Source organism: Volvox carteri (assembly GCF_000143455.1).
Source record: "Volvox carteri f. nagariensis unplaced genomic scaffold VOLCAscaffold_9, whole genome shotgun sequence".
In the NCBI taxonomy this organism is placed as follows: Eukaryota; Viridiplantae; Chlorophyta; class Chlorophyceae; order Chlamydomonadales; family Volvocaceae; genus Volvox; species Volvox carteri.
This window is the reverse complement of record NW_003307552.1, coordinates 1,824,450-1,839,581: the sequence shown is the minus strand read 5'-3', so window position 1 is coordinate 1,839,581 and position 15,132 is coordinate 1,824,450. Positions and strand designations below refer to the sequence as shown.

General features: G+C 54.4%; 2 protein-coding genes across 2 annotated transcripts; one reads left to right on the top strand and one right to left on the bottom strand.

Moving 5' to 3' along the window:
• Positions 1 to 1,106: 1,106 nt before the first annotated feature.
• On the top strand, positions 1,107 to 2,911 carry VOLCADRAFT_88657 (uncharacterized protein; the record flags this gene model as incomplete). Its single annotated transcript, XM_002948332.1, has 4 exons — positions 1,107 to 1,115; positions 1,183 to 1,558; positions 1,979 to 2,095; positions 2,844 to 2,911. The coding sequence occupies 4 exons, from the start codon at positions 1,107 to 1,109 to the stop codon at positions 2,909 to 2,911; spliced, it is 570 nt and encodes a 189-aa protein (XP_002948378.1).
• A 1,676-nt stretch (positions 2,912 to 4,587) lies between these two features.
• On the bottom strand, positions 4,588 to 13,488 carry VOLCADRAFT_120609 (uncharacterized protein; the record flags this gene model as incomplete). Its single annotated transcript, XM_002948183.1, has 11 exons — positions 4,588 to 4,758; positions 5,231 to 5,482; positions 6,357 to 6,497; positions 7,456 to 7,551; positions 7,920 to 8,450; positions 8,930 to 9,577; positions 10,338 to 10,388; positions 10,706 to 10,808; positions 11,298 to 11,392; positions 11,602 to 11,955; positions 13,348 to 13,488. 11 exons carry the CDS (start codon positions 13,486 to 13,488, stop codon positions 4,588 to 4,590), a joined length of 2,583 nt encoding a protein of 860 aa, XP_002948229.1.
• Positions 13,489 to 15,132: the final 1,644 nt, after the last annotated feature.

Sequence of the window (15,132 nt, the reverse complement as noted above, 5' to 3'; positions counted from 1 at the left end):
AGCAGGCGTACGGCGTGATGACGATCACCTCCCTGGCCAGCACCTTCCCCGCAACCCCGTCTGGCGACCTGTATGTATGTCTGGCCATGAGTCGAAACAGCAGGTGTGGCACTCCGGCGGGGCTGTGCTACGGAAACAGCTGCGTGTACTCGCTGCTCAATGCGGACAACAGCTGCTGCCCCGCCAGCCAGGTGCCGTACTAATAGGTGAAAGGCCTCTGTAGTTATTGTCATTAAATGATAGCGCAGTTGCGGCTGTGGTGTTGTGGTGGGTAAAAACATACATAGAGTTCGCTCACCGATTGGGTTGTTATCATGAGTTAAATGCACTAGATAGGTTGATGGATTATTGCTTTGGTTGCTTGTTGGCTTTCCACTTGGAAGCGGCATGTGCGGTGTGTTGGAGTATCAACGTATGCGGATTGCAATAATGTCGATGATAATGCTACGCTCGGCTCGTACATGCATGTGCGAACTACTGGTGCAGGGATATGTGTTTCGGGTTCTGTGCATAGCTTTGCTTGTGGTTGCCGTAAACGCCGTGAAGTTGTGCTTTATATGTGTTACCTTTGTTTCAGGTTCGAATGGCACCGTCATGCTTACCTGTACTGAGATTTTATGGTATTATACATACCCCAAAGTCCATTGCTTTGACGCTCCGCTGATGACTTTGTACGCAATATCATTTCGGCCTCGTGTGCGATGTGTTTGATTTGGCAGCAAGCAAGTGGCGTTTTAATGCAGGAACCCGCCCTGACTCTTCGACTTGCTTGCTCCACGGATTGAAGCTGCCGTTACGGCGCCTTGCGTACGTCCAGTCAACTGAACAAAGCTTAGCAGATACCACAATACTCGCTCCGTCCTACCTCACGGTGTCATCCTCAGCACGTGTTATCCTCGCTTTTCCACTAGTTCCAACAAATTCTTGACATCTCGTGTAAATACCACTGTTGCTTTTAAAAGGCCTGCAACAAGGCTCGGACAGCACCAAGCAACCAGAGGCACTGCCCCACCTGCCCATTAGCACTAAACACGGACAAACACGGACACTAACTAGTTCTGGGCGACTGCCTAGAGACAGTAGAGACGAGCGTGTGATCGAGATCTATGTACCGGGTGGGCCAGTTTTGTTTGCTCGCTGCCCATCATTAATAATAACAGCGCATTCCCAGCATCACGAGAGGCCTTTCTGGCGGCCAGCTACCACTACTACCACTACTACCACTACTACCACTACTACCACTACTACCACTACTACCACTACTACCACTACTACCACTACTACCACTACTACCACTACTACCACTACTACCACTACTACCACTACTACCACTACTACCACTACGACCACTACGACCACTACGACCACTACGACCACTACGACCACTACGACCACTACGACCACTACGACCACTACGACCACTACGACCACTACGACCACTACGACCACTACGACCACTACGACCACTACGACCACTACGACCACTACGACCACTACGACCACTACTACCACTACTACCACTACTACCACTACTTTCGTTGGATGGAGTGGCGTTCAGGTTTGTGCATGCGTGTGGAGACCAGAAAACAATGGAGGAGGAGTGCGGCCATCAGGATTCCGATGGTGAACCCTCAGTGCTTCCTTTGGGCTTGCCATGCATTAGCGGTCACGCATAAAAGCCGTCGCCAGGATGTAAAGCGATTCCGGAGACCGCAATTCCCATTTTCCGTCGCCCAGCAACTAATAACCAGGTTGCCGCGGGCTCGGGTCGTCAATAGGAAACTTGCGGGGGTGCAGGCGCCTGCAGGGGTTGGTTTCCGCTGCTGCAGCCATGCTGCCCCGCCATCTACGCATGCCTCCACTGGCTCTAATACTCACCTCCAGGGTTCAGTCTTTCTATAATTTTGTACGTACAAAGAGGGTATACGAGCGTATAATAAGAAACGCTTTCGCTACGCGCAAGTTCTCTTGCCCACAGGGTATCATTTACTGATGGATTTTAAAGATGGAAACCAGTACCTAACTGTTATGCAGCGTATGCAGCTTTCGATAGGCTATGGCCGTACAGTAGGCTACGGGGAAAGTTCACCAGCAGGTGCGCCTTCAAGGTGCAGCCAGGTCCTTGGTGTCCCCTTTGGGTTTCACCCCCTTGTTCTTTAACCCCCTCGTCTTCCAAGTTCACACGTCAACTGGTAGTATTTCCCAGCCGTTCGATGCTTTCGGCCAACTAACGACCTGCTGCTGGGACAGGCCGTACCTGCTGCAGTTCGCAAAGAATTGTTATTACATAAAGAGAGGCCGGCGGAATGAAGTCGTGACGGATGGGTGACGGATGGGTGAACATTCAGGCGAGCCTACTTCTTACTACGACATACTAGATGCGCATTGCTGTACCTGTAGGCACGCACACAACGTCTGTGTCGTACGCCTCAATTCCTTACACACGTGCAGGATGGGATGGGGATGAACCCTTAGGTCGCAGGAGGCCCCATCCAATGTCCCCAAGTCACCTCAACCCTGAAACTAAGAAAATGATGATGTTTGCTGTGTGCCAATGTCCCCAGGCGATGTTGCGGCAGGCAGTCAGTTCGCAAATTGTCCAGGCAAAAGACGAAGACTGTGCACACACACATTTACATTTTGTACTATATTGTTATAATATATCACTCTGGGAACCAGGAGCCTTCATTTCTGATTCGGTTCACATTCATTTCATCCCTTCATTTTGACCATTCATTCCACAACCAAATCGAGGGCCAAGTATCATTTTAGAATAGAGCCCTTCATTACAGAATGACGGGAGTTCAGAATGGACGCTCCCTACGGTTTGAATGCCCCTTCAGTCCAAAACGAAGCGGTCTCCATAAATGAACCATGCCCATCACGTGATATGAAGGCCCCTTCAGTCTAAAATGAAGTTCCATAAAATAAACCATGTCCATCACGTGATATGAATGCACCTATATATATATTGTATGACATGATTATATATGTAATGTTGTATGATATTTTATTTTATTATCAGTATTGGCCGCATTGTTTTTTTGTCTGGTCGCATTAGTGCGAATTGATTTCCCCATTTCGGACGAAGAAGGACGAAGTCAAAAAATCTTACGGGATATGCCCGGGGTGGCGCCCGAAGACGTCCGCTCGAGGGGGGGAGGAATGTAAGAAGGGTTCAGCCAGTGTTTTTTTTTCATTTTGGGCCTAGTACCCTAGAGTAATAAACTGGGTGTTTCTTGCGGTTAATATTCCTATTTGTATAGTCGCTGGGGGGGGCTGCCCCCCCAGACCCCCCCCCTCNAAGGCCGNACGGNGTGCTGTAANCCACACCTGACGTCTGGAAACACACATGCCGTACCACCATCGTTCTGTGCACCTAACTGCATTTGCGCCAGTGTCTCTGTGAGCAGGGCGCGGAGCCACTTTGACTGTCCATAAACGTCGTGAGCACACGAAGGCAAAATAGTGTATAAGCTCCAAATGTTCAGCTTTATATGTGCAGAAGGCATTTGGGGCGCGACTTATGGCCGAAGTAATGAACCAGTACTGCCAACTGACCAACGATTCCATTTCTTCCAGGCTCAGACCCCCATTTATTCCCAAAAAAGTAATATATTGCCAAAAAAAACACTGGGTTCAGCTCCCTGTGCGTACCTTCCGCTGACAGCCTTTGGGACTGACTTTGGCGATGACTGGAACGGATACAAATGATCGGGGGGGGGGGGGGGAGGACCAAGACCATCATACCGCCATATCCCAATCGATGCGGCAGTGGCCGCAATACTGTATATGAAATTGCGTACTATGCCATACTAATGTACAAATGTTGCCAAGCTCTTCCATCTCTGCTTTCTAATGTTTGGCTATGACTCTGCAAGGTAGGTTGTGCCCGAGATTGGTAATCCCCTGGGAAAAGAAACCTTTCAAGCCACAGCATACTTTGTGTTGTGGCTTGAAATAACATAACATCATAGGTGTAATAAACGAACGACATGTTTCTACAGACAGTGGATTGCTCAGCTCCACGAGTCCATGCATGAGTCTTTCTGCATCGTCTCGGCCCTATGAGACCAAGCTTATTTCGCGTTTTTGGGTCTTAAACGCCATCCAGGAGATGCCTTTTCATGGTACGCCCCCACCACGTCACTACCGTCATCGCCAATCCACACATTAGTTCCAGGAAGCTCCCTTAGCTGGCCCTCCCGTCGCAATGAAGATGTCGTGGCCGCTGCGGCGGCGGGAGCTGGTGATGATGAGGTTTCGATGGCTAGTTGGCGGTGGCGGTCGTGGCGGCGGTGGTGCTTCACATGTACACAGCACCTAGTAGCTGTCTTCTTCCTTTGCAGCCATGCCAGGACGACCATGTGACGTGTTCTTTTCGACTGGAAACAAACATGCTTTAGGCGTTAGGAAAGCGACATTTCCTGAAATACTAGCGACTCGGGTTGTATGGGGAGTTGCAGAACGGTGGTGGTGTTCGGGTCCGGGGTAGTAATTTGGTCATCAGATCGACAGTGAGTTCAACACAGCTGGCGGCAACACGACTATGTCGCCTGTGGTGTTCAACTAGCCGCCAAAATCTCATCACCAGCTCCCGCCGCCGGCCCCGCTGCCACCGCCACCAGCGGCTGCTGCTTCCCTAAGCCCCTGCAGGCGCTGCGCCAGCTGCAGGGCCCTGGTGACCCCCGACACGGGCCTCAGGAGCAAGCTGCCGAAGCAGCGCTGCAGCTTTTGTCGCGTGTGCAGCTGGGGCGGCTGCGTGGCGTCATCGGGCACCGCAACCTCCGTAAGAAGCTATCGTCGTCTCAGCCAAAACACCCAAAGCAGCCAAAGGGACGAAAGAAGGCAAGTCGAAAATCAGTAATTCAGAATCAGTAATTTAGAAATGTGGTGGAACGATCCTGATGCTGAACAGTAAGCAGGTCTCACTACCGGCACACACGAGGCTGTTGAACACCGGCCAGCCGGATATGGTCACCCTTGTCGTACGAGTGTCACATCGCGCGGTGCCAAGCGAGGAATGAGTCTAACGGTCCGTGAACGGAACATGAACAGCCTCTTGTAAACAAAGCCCAAGTGGGAAGGGAAAGAAAAGGGAAAGCATTGAGAGGAGGCGCGTGTTGACGGCCCAGGGCTGCTGCACTGCATGGCAAACCACCACCACCTCCTCCTCCTCCTCCTCGGACTAAGTCCCCCCCTGCGAAACCCGGGGGGGAGTTGAACCCACCTTGCGTATCGCCGTCAGGAGCTGCCCGTGCTCCTCACTCAAGCCCGGTCCATCCGCACCATGACTTCCACACACAGCGGATGCACCGCCACTGCCACCGCCGCGGCTACCTGTGAAACCGCTTCCCCCCAGGCGGCCGCTGCTTCCGCCCGCAGCGCGCACGCTCCCCTCCTCCTCCCCCTGGTCCGCCCTCGCTGACAGCCACAGCGCCGCGGCTTGCAGGGGCCTCCGAAGCGGGTAGGCAAGCAGCACCTGAACAGCGGCCGGGTGTACAGGGAGGTGGTTGTTGGGCGGGGTGGCTGGGTGCATATGGAGTTGGTGTTTAAAGGACACTTAGGATTACACTAACCACCACTCCTGTTCACTATTTAACGTCGTGTCCCCGCCTCCACCCACCCATTCCCACCATCCCTCCTTCCCTCCACCCCTTCCCACCTCCACCCGCCCATCCACCCCACCCTTCTTTCCGCCCTTCCCCCAAACCGCAACCAACCAGCAACCAACCGCCTCTCCGGCGCCTCCTGCTGCTCGCGGCACGTAAACTCCTCAAGATAGGTTTTGCTTTAACAGCGCCACCACGTCCCATGCAGCAAACCCCCCACCTGGTGACACCACCTCTCATCAACCCACCGCAAGCTGTCCGAGATTCTATGATTGAAAAAATTTCCAGTTTTGATAATACAACAAAAACCACCACTAGATTTTATCAATAAAAAAATTGCCCATGGCCCGCCTCATCAAAGAATAGTCGCTTATATTCATCCAATATTTCTTAGCCAAATGAATTTTCCTAAAGCTGTTATAACAAGTATTACCATACAATGATATAATAAATCCAATAAATTCTAGAAGGACCCATGCCGCAAAGAAATTTTGTCCTTGGGAGCTCTTAAAATATGCTTTAGGCTATTAACCCGTTACATGATTCAGCACTAGACGATTCTTTGTGTTGGAAGCTTCAGCTAAGCAACTTGGTATCAATAGATTGTCTGAGGTAGCAAAACAGACAGAAGGGTTTTCACCTGATTGGATTTGTTTTACTGAAGCCCCATTTTACCCAACCCATCCTCCCGTGGTGGTGGCCGGCACCCCGGGTGACACCGGCCCCCGGCCCCTTCTTCCCCACCTGGCTCCGGAACAGCAGCAGCCCCTTGTTGGTGAGGTGCGGAGGGGCCAGAGGGGCCTCCCTCTGTACCTCCGCGGCACCCGCCAGCTGCCGCTCCGCCTCCACACGCGCACCCAGAGGGCCGCACCACACCACCCAGACCTAGCAGCCGCATTATAGGGGCCGATCAACAGACGCACATATGGACAGCACACACCAGAAATCGACATGTGGGAATGGGTATGTCGGAAGGGGAAGGCACTGTGCATTAAGCGCTAACGCAGCAGGTGTTCATGTGCATTCAAGATTGAGCACACGAGCTGCTTGTTCTTTTTCTCAGGAATAGCTAATCGCAACGCCTGTACCCCCCCCAGCGTGTTCAAAGCAAGTTCGGTTCTTCTTTTTGTTTCCGCAAAAGCAAAGCGGCGAATGGTGACGAATGGGAGCGAGTGGGGGCGAGTGATGACGAGTGGTGGCGAGTGGTGACGATTGGTGACTAATGGGGGCGAGTGGGGGCGAGTGATGACGAGTGGGGGCGAGTGGGGGCGAGTGGTGACTAATGGGGCCGAGTGGCGAGTGGGGCGAGTGGTGACGAGTGGTTGACAAGTAGTAACGGGCGAGTGGTGATGAGTGGGTGACGAGCGGGGCGAGTGGGGGCGAGTGGTGACGAATGGTGACGAGTGGGGCCGAGTGGGGTCGAACTGGTGACGAGCGGGGACGAATGGTGACGAGCGGGGGCGAATGGTGACGAGCGGCGGCGAGTGGTGACGAATGGTGACGAGTGGGGGCGAGTGGTGACGAATGGTGACGAATGGGGGCGAGTGGGGGTCAGTGGTGACGAGGGTGACGAATGGTGACGAACGGTGACGAGTGGTGACAAGTGGGGGCGAGTGGTGACGAGTGGGGACGCCGAGGTAAATATAGCCGACCCTTTAGGCTGCACATGCACATGCACATGCACATGCACATCTCTTCCCCCCAAAAAGCCGCTTCACGCCACCCGTGGGGAGTGAGGGTGGTTAGGGAGCTCCACAAGTTAACCCTGAGGCGCCCTGCTATTCCTCCGTGAGGCCCTCCGCTCCATCACAATTGCATGTCACTGCCTCGCGACCCTTCTGACCTCCAGCCACCGCCGGTACACTGGCCAGGAGCTCAGCAGCCGCCGCCATAGCAGCAATCCCTCCGCCACAATGGCAGGTGGCTCCGAAACCGCCTCCTGGAGGGAAAGGACGGTTGGAAAGGGCAGCGGCATTTTGCTCCCGATGATGTGTTTGCGGTGAAAGCTGAAAAGGCGCACCAAGATGCTTCTACAGGCTGTCGAACTGTCGAACGCGCCACACACGCATCGAGCGGGAGTCCCGATAATGTTCTCTACACAATACCCTGTTGGATCTGCTAGGCATGGATCCGCTAGAGCAGCTGCTGTCGATGAAATCGTTCACATATACAACCCCCACACGCCAGCTATGACACCTTGACTTCACATAAAGGACCTCCTTAGCCGTACGTACCATGCAAGGCACGCCGTCCGCCATGCAGTGACGGCAAAACACGTCAGCACGTCCACAACTGCCCCGCACTCACCACCATCAGTACCACTTCCCGCATCTCCGGCTCATCCAGCTCCCACTGTACAACACCGCCTCCGCCACCTTCACCGCCTGTGCCGCCGCCATCACCACCCCCTCTCTCGAGGCCACTGCTCCCACCAGCGGCGCGATGCGATGCCCCCAACGCCAGCGCGCCGCGCGTGTCGCCCCTCCTTAACAGCTCTGCGAACCGGTCTGCATAGCTACTGCCGCCGTACACCATGTCTCCACGAAGAACAGGCTGCCCGCCGCCGCCGCCGCCGTCGCCGCTGCTGCTGCTGCTGCTGGGGTCCCGAAGGGAAAGTCCACGCCGCCGCTTGGCGCCTTGACCTTTGGCCAAATCGGCGGACGTCGACGAGCACGTCGCTGCCGCCGCCTCCGTGGTCAGGTGGTCCCGTATCTGGTCACAGCGGGAGGCCATCACCGCCGCCACGCCTTCGTACAAGGACAACCACAGGGCGCCGCCGGAGCAGCACAGCTTGCCCACCATCTGCTGCACGCGCACCGCGTTGAAGCGCTCGTCCACCTGCCGTACCATCACATGGACCATACATCATAGCCATAAACTTCTCAAGGGATACAAATGTCTTCCAGCATACCTTCACGAGTTGCATTACCTCGGCCCCGGTTTTCTCCGGGTCTATGTTTTTCGACCTTGGCAAGACGGTGCTTAGAACCGCTCCAGGACCAGCAGTAGTAAGAGCAAGCGACTCTGCCCTTCCTCCAAGACTCTCCTGATCCCTCATCTTGGTCTACTGGCCGGGGTCCTTGCACTCACACTAAATACCCCTACGGACACACATGCGCATGCAAAACCCCACCGCCGAGCCGCATCTGATACAGCAGCCGATACTCAAGGTACGCTACATACATGCACACATACATACATACATACATACATACATACATACATACATACATACATACATACATACATACATACATACATACATACATCCCGTCCGCACCCCCACTTACATCCCGCCACTCCGACACTCGCCTCACCTGCAGTGCTGACCGGTTCCTGCCGCATGTCTCCCACAGCTGGTCCACATGTGTAATGCGACCCCTTCCCCCTCGCCACCCATCCCCTAACACCGCGGGAGGAGAAGCCGCAACGCTGCCGCTGCCGCTGCTGGCGACTTCGCAGGCCCCTGATGGACTGCTGCTAATACCCACCTCCTCCGTGACACGGGAGCCCTTGCCCTGCTGCAGCTTCTCCCCCATCCTGCTGTCACTGCCCCGCCCAACTCCGCAACCTGTGCAACCCTCATCCTGCCGCTGCTCCTGCTCAGGCTGTTGCCAGCCAACCGCACCAGCACTGCCCGCCGCAATGTCCAGGACCACACTTGATAACTCCGCCGGCGTATGGAGAGTTGCAGCTCCGGCACTACAAGTGACATGGCTGCTTCTAGAGCCGACGACTGCCTGGGACAGTGGTGCGGCCTGCAGGCTGGGGCCCTGGTGCAGTCCTGGCGCCTGGTGCTTTGGCAGCTGCAGCTGCTGCTGCTGCGGTGGTGGAGGTGGTGGAGGTGGCGGCATTGGGCCCTGCTGGTGGTGCTTGTGGTTGGTGTTGTGGTGGTGTTGCTGGCCCTGGCGGCCTCCAGAATCAACGGCCGCTCTGCAGGCAGCGAGCCACAGGGACGCCGCCGCCTGCATGGCGGTGGGGAGCACACAGTACGGGAAGGGAGGGTCGAAAACTGTGGCGGTTGTGGGAGTGCGAGTGGGAGTGGGGGCGGAGGCGGCGGGGCGTAGCTCGCGGAGACGGGGAAGCTTGGGGTAAAGTAGTGTTAGGGCAAATGCAAAACGAATGCGCGGACGAACACGGACTCGGACTGCTTTCGCACATTGCCACGCAGGCGACGGTGTGAGTTGTGGTTTCAGGAATGCTGTTGGCGACGTATGTGTGTTTGGCTTTCCCCGTGTTTTCTGTATGTATGGCATGTCATGACAGCTTTAACCCAGCATAGACATACATACATAATCCAAGACGCCGCTAATCGCTAACATGCAAACTCCGAAGGAGGATCTCAACCCGGGGGGACATAAACAGAATGTCCTCCCCTTTTGCCGCTTCACCGCTGCCCTTCCACCTCTATCACTTTCTGCTGCCATGTCATGCTTTCCAAACCCCCGAACCCGGGGGCCCGACAGGCTGAACCTTGTTAACTCTGCTCCCCAAAGGACACGTCCGTACCCTCAGCCCTATGATGCAGAGCTGCGGTCGAAGGCCTACGACTTAACTGGCCCCTTTAAGTCCCTACCCTACCCTACGCAACTCTACCTCGTCACGCCCTTCCTTCCAACACAGCACACCATACTCCGCAATTGGCGTTGACATACACCACCGCTCTCCCACACCACAGCCTACATTTGTGCTCACTTCCACCCCTCCACAGGGCGCTTCACCCACCTCCACTACGTATTCGAAGCCCTTTCGGAGCACCATGAACCGAACCGCCACCTGCAGACCCATGGGACACATCACATATCGCATGTGCTCAGTCGAAGTAAGGTGCTACGTGGTTCGAAGGAAGCCACCGGTGCAGATACAGCAGACACTGAGCGGGACCACGCCATGATCTCGACATACCTGGATACCTCCACGGCCCATGCCCCCAAACCCCCATCATCACCCCGCCCGCCCAGAGTTACGCACTCGCAAAAATAAAACCTCCCTTCCTCCTTTCCCAGGGACTGGGTAACAGCTGGTATAGCCACGTATCTCTTTGTCCGTGGGGGGAAGAAGGGGTGCGCCAGCGCGCCGGGGCTCTGTCGTACCTGCGTTAGTGCACACGTGGTCTTGTACGACAGCATCTTGCTGTGCGGGTGGTCGCAGCCCGGCGGCGGCCGCAGCACCGGAGAGCCCGCGTGCGGGGCCCGGCTCCAAGCGCGTCCCGGCAGCTGGATGGAGTCCAGCTCATACCACAGCTCGTTGCTTCGCTTCCACGTTTCGCGGCACAGCGCAAAGCAGTCGGGTTGCAGAGAGCAAGGTTGGGACGTGGGACGGCAACCGCACATGAGGGGGGGCCCCATTTGAATTAAACGACTCCAGACAGAAGGCAGCAACATAGGCCACAGGGCAGACTTGCGGATGACAAAATCCGACTCTACTTATGCGCCTTGGCAGATACGGCCTATAAGCTGGGCCATCTGTGTGCGTGGCGCAAACAGGAGTTTGCTGCACTCATCGACGGTTAACCTTGAAGAATGCCCATAGACACGCACATTTAAGCGCTTACTTCGCAGCTGGAGACCCAATCAGTGTTGCGGCTGCCTCAGCAATGTTAACGGGAATTCCCCATTGTTATATACACACACACAGACGCACAGAAATACGTACAGGCGTACAGATGCCCCCATGCTGGCGCACCTGAGGGTTACCACTGACAGCCAGTGCCGGCACACCAGCGCAGCGCGCACGCAGTCGCCCACGTCGCGCAGGCCGCTCAGTACCAAAAGTAGAACCTGCGGATGGAGCGTCCGACACCGCCGCCAGCAACCAGCGTTGCCACCGTCCAATCCGTTGTAATCGCACGAGCAGAACGTGCGGCGGTCCGACAGCAGATGGGAGCGGACAAGGGTTGGCAGTTAACACATTCCTTTCTAATCGAAAGGCCATCAAATAGTCCACGGTGCCGATTGTGGGGACCATAAGATTGCCCAAGCGCACCTACCTCCGCTGGAATAGAATCTCCGCGAGTGGTCACCGGAGACGTACTGTTGTCCACCGCGGCCTGGGAGCCCGTAGCGGCTGGGGTGTTTGCAGCAGCCAACTCGGCGGGCTCTGGGCTAAAAGGCGTGACGCCGCGGTTGCCGCTGCCTCCCACGTGCGTACAGCTCAAGGCCTGATTACAACTAGACGAGGAAATTGTCACATGCTTTCTGGCTGAAGCGAAGCTATTCATAGCGGGCGCCGTGTCATGACGTCGCGCCAGGCCGTCGCTGACCCGCTGGTCAACGTGATCTGTGTCCTCCGTGACAGCCGGTTTAACCTTAGCATGGCATGTTTCGTCGCCCCCATCGAGCTCCTGTGTGATGTACCGTGCATCAATTGTGGATTATGTTTCGGCACACTGTTCAGATGGCTGCGGCCATGTCGCATAAGTGCTGACCAAGAAAGCCTAGATCAGAGCAATAATGCATTTCCAGGAGCTTTACAATCTTACTGCCAGTTCCGCAATCCAATCAGAGTCGCTCGCCGGCCCAGCAACGTTGTCAGGGTTGCTACTGGAATGTGTGGACGCATCTTGGGTCCGGCTACTCGTTACTCGAAGCTGCCATTGTGGAAAATCAAATGTAAGAGACATGGTACCGCTCCTATACTTTTAACTGGAGCCAGATTGCAAACCCTAGCTTCAGCAGCGTATCATGACGCCGCGTCATAGTCACAGGCGAAAAGTACAGGAAGAATCGCCACGTCGCATGCACTATGGATGCAGCAATGATTCAGATATGATCAAGACCTTGGAATTTCCTCAGCAGTCGTCGTGACGGTTGGTTCGCCAGCAAAGCTCCGTGGTCTCGGAGGGCGCTCAGACAGTCCTGATGTGCCGGCACTCTCTGGCTGTCAGTGGTAACTGTCAGTCCACGCTCACGTCCAAACATCAACGCAAACAACTTGGAAAGCCTGGGGCTCTCATCCCTGCCTCTTCAATCTCCACTTCCTATTTCCATGAGCCCGTGTGCGTTTTGCTACAGAAGCTCCAATCTTCAGTGAGTGACGCAAATGTCATCATTAATGCCATAGGATGGACATATGTGCATTCAGGGGTGCATTATTGCGCAGAAAGCCGAGACATCTTTGCTGTTTGGAACGACTACCGACCGAAGCCACCATCGGGCCTCCAAAAGGCGGTGCAAGTGCATTTCGCGTTCACGCACATTGCATTGCGCCGCCAGTAGCACGCAACTGCGTCATTGGAGCCACAAACACTGGTACGCCAATGCGACTGACATTTCCAACGGTTTGTCCGTTGGGATAACCAACCCATGCTTGGTGAAATGAACTTGCCCTGTCTGGCAACACCACCACCTTCAGGACTCCCTCCCATCGCCAAATATGATTCAGATCCACCCAGTCGTCTGTTGGCAAAAACATACAAGGTCCCCTAACCAAGGGTGGTCATATTACACATGAATGGCTATCATGGATACCAAGCCAGAAGCTGTGCGTTCAGTACCAGCAAACCAAGAGTACTGCAGGCCCCAAAACTGAGGCCAAACTGAGCATGTCGCCTGTCGCGTCCCTCAACCGGCCCACATAGGACAGTTTCCTGGCTCGCCAAGCGATGAAACCCAGATCCTCAGCTCACAACCCTTGACAACAGCCAAGCCCAACCAGGCCCACAGTATAACCAACTGCTGTTTACCTAAACCTCCCCTTACTAGTGCTTGCTCTGAAGCAAACCTGCATACCCCACTACACTGGCCTGGAACATGTGTAATGGCTGGGGCAAGGTGAAGTCCTCGGACTCTTCCCCTTCCCAGCACCGTGGTGGCCGCCTGTGCTCATCTGGCAGCCCAGCGTTTTCTATTTGTATGCTTGCGATATTTAATGTCATTATGTAACATGAATACAACCCTGAGTTGAGGGGTTTGTAACACAGGTCGGCAAATCTTGTGGGTACTGTGGGTCTGTACCACAGTACCCGCAGCCGAAATTCGGGGTGAACCGCTAGGTGGACCCCGCTGTGCCATGTGCAGCGCGCGTAAGCACGGGCTGGCATGGCGACGAATAGAGGCGTAAGGCGTGACCTTATAAAACGATAGGACTGCAATGTGTACTGAACGAGCAGCACTTATAACGCTGATCTTTTTTGTCGCCGGAAGGCGCCCCAAATTCCTTTTTGGTTTACTGACCAAAATTATGCCCTCCAGCAGCCGTGGAAACCGATTTGCCGACCTCTGATTCGGATATCAATCCGTTTTGGGCGCTTTATATCCTTCATATCGTAACCTCTTTGTAAGGCATTCGTAATGCAAATCGTATCGACACATGAGGTGGGCTCCGAAGATCCATATGAAGTAAACTGCCGATGAGTTATATGTGAATACTGTACTACGAGCATATGGAGTAGAAACCGCACGCTACGCGTATGTAGGCTTGCCCACTGTTGATAACTCGTACAGAAACTTCGACGTATCGCATAATGGCGGGATATTTGCGATTTGCATCGAAAGGACAAGGCGGCTGGCGGTAACGCAAGCGAGCCCGGAGATATCGGCATCGGCCCTGGGAAGAGTTCTCTTTTCTTTCTAAAAACCCGAAGGCCCTGGAATCGAATCATTCGAAGATAGGGCTCCCGAGACTTCGTGTATGGCAGGGTCCTGGCTGTGTTCTTCGCTCTATCCCTAAACCTATGTAACGAATATCAAGGCGACTGCTCCATATCCGCTGCCTAGTTTAACAGGTTACGAGCCCCGCGCAAGGATAGTGTCGCAGTCTGCCGGAATCAGACAACTGGGGATTGCAGTCTCTGGTTAAAAGTGGCTCTGGTAACTTTGAGTCTGGTACTAGGCAGCTGCCTGCAGGGAGGCTACTTATAGCCGGATTTGCGAAATTGCCGATCAATCGAAGCAGGTCCCGAAACTGGAGGAATTGTCTTATTGTGTAGTGGGTATGGTTGAGGGTGCTGCAGCGTATGTTGTGATGTGACTTAAGAGAAATTGTACGAGTACGGTGAGTCGAATGAGGTGCAGTTACCAATCGCGATGGAAAGCTTACAAGGAGCCAAGCTAACTGATGAGTTGTGCTCGTCTAACAACTCAAAATCATTTTTCGTCTTGTACCTGTTTTGTGCCTTGGTGGCTGAAAGCAGACTTCTTCGGCTGGTTTGCCTGGGATGCGTTGGGAAGATCCTGATCTTTGTTGTTGGACTAGGGGGGGCTTTCCAAAGCCGAAGTCGACTATGGGGGGGGGCTTTTCGGCCCCGGTGCAGCCACTTGACCCCCCGTTGATTTGCAGGGCAGTCCGTACAGCATAGGAGTGCAAGCACAAGAACGCCGCCACGTTTGGTGCAAACATTTGTTATTGAATATTTCAAACATTAAACGTGTTGTAGCGCGTTAGAGCGTTACAGAACTTAATCGCTGTGTGATTAAGACACGGCTTGATAAGACTGATCTACGAACAGTCTACAAATATCTTGGAGTTTAGGAGTGTTTCCTAACCAAGGAATGACACGCACAGACACATCGGTTTGAGC